Source organism: Micromesistius poutassou (genome assembly GCF_964030765.1).
Source record: "Micromesistius poutassou genome assembly, chromosome: 2".
NCBI lineage: Eukaryota > Metazoa > Chordata > Actinopteri > Gadiformes > Gadidae > Micromesistius > Micromesistius poutassou.
This window is the reverse complement of record NC_140272.1, coordinates 18,595,877-18,601,876: the sequence shown is the minus strand read 5'-3', so window position 1 is coordinate 18,601,876 and position 6,000 is coordinate 18,595,877. Positions and strand designations below refer to the sequence as shown.

At 44.1% G+C, this 6,000-nt stretch overlaps 1 protein-coding gene across 3 annotated transcripts in view; it reads left to right on the top strand.

The window, feature by feature from the left end:
* The first annotated feature begins 4,804 nt into the window (after nt 1-4,804).
* The window catches only part of fgd5a (FYVE, RhoGEF and PH domain containing 5a), a 37,577-nt gene continuing 36,381 nt past the window's right edge, over nt 4,805-6,000 (top strand). For all 3 annotated transcript variants that reach the window (XM_084463638.1, XM_084463639.1, XM_084463637.1), the window contains exon 1: nt 4,805-5,509. In XM_084463638.1, the coding sequence (XP_084319764.1) occupies nt 5,500-5,509 (10 nt within the window). In that variant the 5' untranslated portion in view covers nt 4,805-5,499. The remainder of the gene's footprint in view (nt 5,510-6,000) is intronic.

Here is a 6,000-nt window from a genome sequence, read left to right as displayed (position 1 = left end):
GTGATAGACTTTTGATCAATATCAATATAAAATATGTTCAATATAGATCAATAAGAGACTGGACAACCAAATCTAGCAGCTGGGTTTGTTACACAAACACGGTTCCATACTTATTATACTCAATATTTGAGTGTTTCATTGTTCATTTCATTGTTCATTGTTGTATCGACATTGGAGCATTTATCAATGAAGAACAGTGGAAGGTCATATTAAGTGTTAAACAGAAGTGTTTAAATCCAGCATGGTAATTTCTAGTCTTTTTAGGTCATTAAAATGATCAATAAATATCGATATCGATCAATATGATCAAGTTATATCGTGATATGTCTTTCAGCCATATCGCCCAGGCCTCTCACTTCCTCCATGTAAGGGACTCATCTGATTGGAAAGGAAATGCAAAACGACAGCTTGAGGACAGTCCAAGGAGATGTTGTTGAAGCGTGGTTGTTTTGATCAGACATCAGACTGCTGCTGCCCGGTCTGGCTGTGGGTGGGGGAGGGGGTGGTGGTGGGGGGGGGGGGGGTGGTTGGTGGTGCTGGTGGGGGTGGGTGGGGTCCCGGGGTAGCAGGCGTGTTATCTTTGTGTAAAGGTCTGGCGGAAGAACCAAAAGAAACAACCTGTATGTGTGTGTGTGTGTGTGTGTGTGTGTGTGTGTGTGTTAAAATGTGTTTGTGTGTGTGTGTGTGTGTGTGTGTGTGTGTTTTGTGTGTGCGTGTTCTTGTGTTTGTGTGTGTATGTTTGTGTAGGTGTATGTATGTGTGTGTGTTGTGTGTGTTTATGCACACTGTAGCGCATGTATCTGCTGTAATCGCGAACAAGAGTGAACACACACACACACACAGACGTCATGGCGCTATGTCATATCTAACAGCAGCATGATGAAGGATGTATTGTCAATGGAGCTTGGAAAATCCCCAAATGCAGTTTCTAGCCTACACTGTGTTTGTGTGTGTGTGTGTGTGTGTGTGTGTGTGTGTGTGTGTGTGTGTGTGTGTGTGTGCAAGCCAGGGTGTATGTGTGTTTGTGTGAGGTGTGTGTAGGTGTTTAGCTGCGTATTTGTTTGGTTGTGTGTTGCATGTCTTCGTCTGCTAAATCATCTACTACAGTATATCCTTTGAAATAAATAGCAGTGATTTATCCAGGGTGTGGGCTCATCGTATTAGCTCATATTGTGCAGAGCTCCAGCACATTTTACGACCGCTCATCCACGACCGTTTGGCTATAACTTTCATAGAGTCCTTACTGCATCATACTAATAAATGAAACCGCATGAGACACATACTCTTACCACAGACCTATATATTCACTCTTAACATTCTGAGTCTTGCACCGTACCACAGGGTTGGAGAAAGGCCAGTGTTTTGCAGAGTGTGGCCAAAAGATTTGTTTCACTTGCAGTAGTATCTGCATCCTCCCAGTCTCCTCTGGCAAAGAGATGTGAAAACAGTCACAGGAAGAGTAAACCCAGGCCTGGGGGCTTTTTCATGATCCTATTGTCTTCCCCGCTGGCTGCAGACCAAAGGAGAGCTACACAAACACAAACACACACTCACGCACACACACACACACACACACACACATACACACAGACGCATGCATGCACACAAACACACACACACACACACACACACACACACACACTCAGGCATGAACAAACATACATCTGCATGAGACACACAGCACAACTCTCTGCAAACACACACACACACACACACACACACACACAAGAACACAATGACGCTGAAAGAATTTGTTGTGTTCGTACGGATTACAATAATAAACTAAACATTGACACTGAATCCTGTGATGGTGCCAATGGGCCTCGTACTGCTTGTTAAGTACAACAAGCTGGCTTAACAGAGTGAATCAGTGTTTTTACAGCAGCATTACTGTCCTCTTTAGACCGGGATGGCAAAGAACGACAAAACATAATGTAGGGTATCAACCTCTAATTAGCAGCGGCAGCTGTTGTGCAGCCAACATATAATTTTAAACTTCTACTAAAGCCTTTCAAGTTTAATTCACCCAAAGTACTTATCATTCACTTTTAGGGCAACTGCAACTCCAAGGCTTATTAGGTAAAGCAGGCTAAAATAAATGACTAATTAATTAAATAAATTAAAGAACCTGTTTTCAGATGCATGCAGTTACGAAATTCCAGTGTTTCCTACCCAATATTTAAATATATAATAGGTAGTCTGCATATCTGCCACACAGGCCATTTGTTGTGCAAAATGTCTGGGATCAATAAAGTTTGTCAATAATGAGCCAATCAATGAGAGTCCAGCACTTGCCATCCACTCATTACTAAGGTGTTAGGGTCATTATAAAGAGGAAGGCCCTCTGCCCGGTAAAAACCTCTGTATCACAGAGAAAAAAATCAATATATGCACTTAATACTAAAGCTCCACAGAGTTAAAGCTTGTTAAAGGATCGCCTATTCTTAAGAATGATTATCACAACGGTAAATCCAATAACATCACACACAGAAATGCTTTGTCCTCTTAACAGGAACAATGGAGAAAACTCATTTAAATCCAAACAATGGCTTTCCAATAATCTGGAAGCAGGAGGGGAGCGATGGGGGGGGATAATATTACACTATATTGCAGCATAGGTTTTATTCTCAGTGGGAGGTTTCAGACACTCAAAACACCGTGGAGCACCAGGCTGTCCTGTGTCCTGTCAGATCAGGTGTTATGAATCGCCTCAGCTCTGGGAACAGGCGGCAGAGCGCCCGGTCCGCCATCCCCTTCCTGTTCCAGGCGGTATGTGTCCAGGAGAGTGGCAGGGAGAGAGAGAGAGAGGCGCTCGGGGAAAAAACTGTGCTCACTTATTATTTGTTTACGTCTCATTCATGCGGGACAACGATGTAGGTTTGCGTTTCAGTCCTGTCTCCTATATGTTGCAAAATTCCCCACCACAGTTCTTCCCAGACATATGGGTACAGAATGTGTGTCTTGTGATTTACACTACAAAAAATACAAAGGTACTTTGGACTTTATTTTATTGGGGGTACTTTAACACGTGTACTTTGAAACCACACACATGGTGGCTTGACACCATCCAGGTTGAACCTCACGGCATCAGCCTAAATCAATCAATCGGACTGATTAGGTATTTATAAACCGATGGCTCCTTTGAGTCCAGGCCAGCAACATGAATGCTACCATTGTTGTCCTTGCGTGCAGCTGCAGTGTTCAACACTTCACACTAATGAGTTCTAAGAGCGCAGCAGTGTTACGACGAGCAAGTTTAGAGTTCACTGTCATCTACACATGAACAAAAACAATGAGCATCTGTCATCAATGGCAATCAAATGTTTCAGGAGTCAATACAGTTAGTGCGTTCATTCAGTCATGTGGTGAACCTTGAGGACGTTGGAAAATGCAGCAACATGTTGCAAACAAACCTTATTTGCTGGTGGATATTTACGTTATATATCAAAAACAAGTTGACAAATGTTTGGACTCAAGCTGCGTTGCTGGAGCAGTGACAAGGTGCAGTGTACGGCCACAGGCAGCCCAGGATATTTGTGTCCTCTGTCCAAAAACATGTTTTGACCGTATGTGCCACATCTGGAGGGATATTTACTCCTAAAGCCATTCTCTTTCACACACGCATGACACAATCGCTCTTGACAGGTTGTATTTGCTCACGCTGCAGAGGCAAAACATATTTTGCACGAGTGAAACGGCAAAAAAAGGTCAGATCCCGCAGTAGTGAATAGAAAAGTCTCTCCCGAGAGTCGCAGGCACTGCCAAAAGTCAAGACGAGATCTATCTTTAGCGCTGGGCTACAAGAACAAAAGGTTATATTACTGCAGCTTTCGGTGTGTTTCCCCAACTGACACATTTAAAACTGTCACGGCCCCAGCACTCAGTCATGGCTTGTGATCCCTTTTTGTAAAAAATTAAACTAAAAACAAGTGAGTCACACAGGATCACTGATTCGGTTCGACTGCTTTAACGCAGAATGCACCAATTATACCGCCTTTCAAAGCGCGACGACAACATCAAATCCTCAACCGTATTTTAAATGATCATAAGTATTCATTTATTCTGACTTAACATTCTATAACAAAGCACTATCTGTGCAGTTACAACTTAATTTCTTCATTTTATTTTAAGTAGAGTACTTGAGACATATTGCCACACTGGACTGCAGGGCGCCTGCCCTCTATCTCTTCATTCTCATATTCACCTCGCCATCTGGAGCGGGGATTTTGTCGGTGTGCGTAATGTATGCCTCTGCAAGGGAGCCCAGTGCCCTGCAGTGATATGCTGCACAGGTGATCCTTCCACCGCCTTGTCGACTTCCAGTACAACTGTGCCACATAATCCCTACGGTGTGTTTGAGCGTCTGACCTTCAAGTGCATACCGCAGAGGAGAAATGAAGGAGAGGGTTTCCCTAAATGAGAGGTGGGAGTTGGGGTGGGGCGGTGGTGTAATTGGTTGATGATTCCATTCAATTGTGTGCCCCCCCTCCTTCCCCCCACCCCCCAGGCCCGCGCACGTGCACGCGCGCACACACGCACACACACACATATCCCATTTGTAACCCCCCCCCCCCCCACCCTCCCTTCAACCACCATGCACACCTTGTACACCACCAGTCAATCACCTTCATTAAAACTTTACCTAAGGGGTTAACATTGACAACCTTGTCCATCTGTTGCTAAGGGAATGTTCCCTGTTGTGCAGGAAACAGGGAGAGCAGTTTCCTGTTATGGAGAGAGGTTTTTAAGGGCTTGCTTTCATTCAATCATGCAGCAGATGCAGGGGCGGGAAGCCCAGCCAATGGCAGCAGAGTCCTGAGGTCCGAGAGCAACTGTTTCGTAAACTGCTTTTAATAACTTCTGTGATTCGATTCATGATAGTCGGGGAATATCAACTGTCTGACTATAACATGTCCAGCAGAACAACATTTTGCCAGGAGTTAGAATTTCAAGCATCGTCTTGTCCGATATAGAATGAACTGGTGTGGTGGCAGAAGGTACTGATATTATTAGAAAGAAAAAACCCACGCCTGATAAATCACGCACACGTTCGGAGCGCGATTATTTTAGTTCTGCGACAAATGAAGACATGGTTAATTAGCGCGGGACGCCAAACTCGAACAGTGAGCTCCACTACTACCACTACTACTCTCAGCTGACGGCCGACTCCATGCGGTGATGCATTCGGTGATGTCGGTGTGGGAGCCTACCAGTCGTTCAGTGGGTTTGGTCAGCAGTCTGTGTGTGTGCGTGGTCGTCCAGGAAGCGTGAAGGAGGAGCGCCTCCTGCCTCCTCGTCTCCAGTGATGCTCAAGTCCGCCGGCCCGAACCAGAAGAGATGCGACTTCGACAAGTCACTTACTTATTGTCCGAATAGACAGAAACACGTTCACGTCTTCCGTTGAAACTTCGTTTTGGACGGCGGTTTTGGATGTACAGCCTGTGATGGGCGCGAAAACATGTGGATAGTAACCGGTCGCCCAGCGGATGATGTGCCAAGATGAACGCAGGTTTGTTTTAAATGACCGGTGACCCCGACGGTGTCCAACTTTAGCTTTTGACAATAGGCGAATTAAGCCCTGTGCGCGCTGGCGTGTTGAGGAGAAAGCCGCCAATAAGTGTACAGTAAATAAAGTAGCCTACAATGTTTTATTTACCTTGGATAATGACTTTTATGGATAATCATGTCGATTTGTAGACTATAATTGCCGCAGACCTATACATTCATGAAATTTAATTACGAATTTCGTTTGGATCGCAGAATACAATATGACAATTTGTGGATAAATGAATCAGCCATTAAATACACACTAATGAGTTGGTTGTATATTGGCTTGACTTGAATAAAATCCATTTATTGAACCACCCTCTCGGAAGTTGGTCAGGAAGGCACCGTATAATATAATTGAAGTAGGTCTAATAGTAAAAAGTCTACAATATCAATAAAAAAAATAACCTTTACTTTTTACAAATGTTAACCAATTCCTAATATTATATAAAA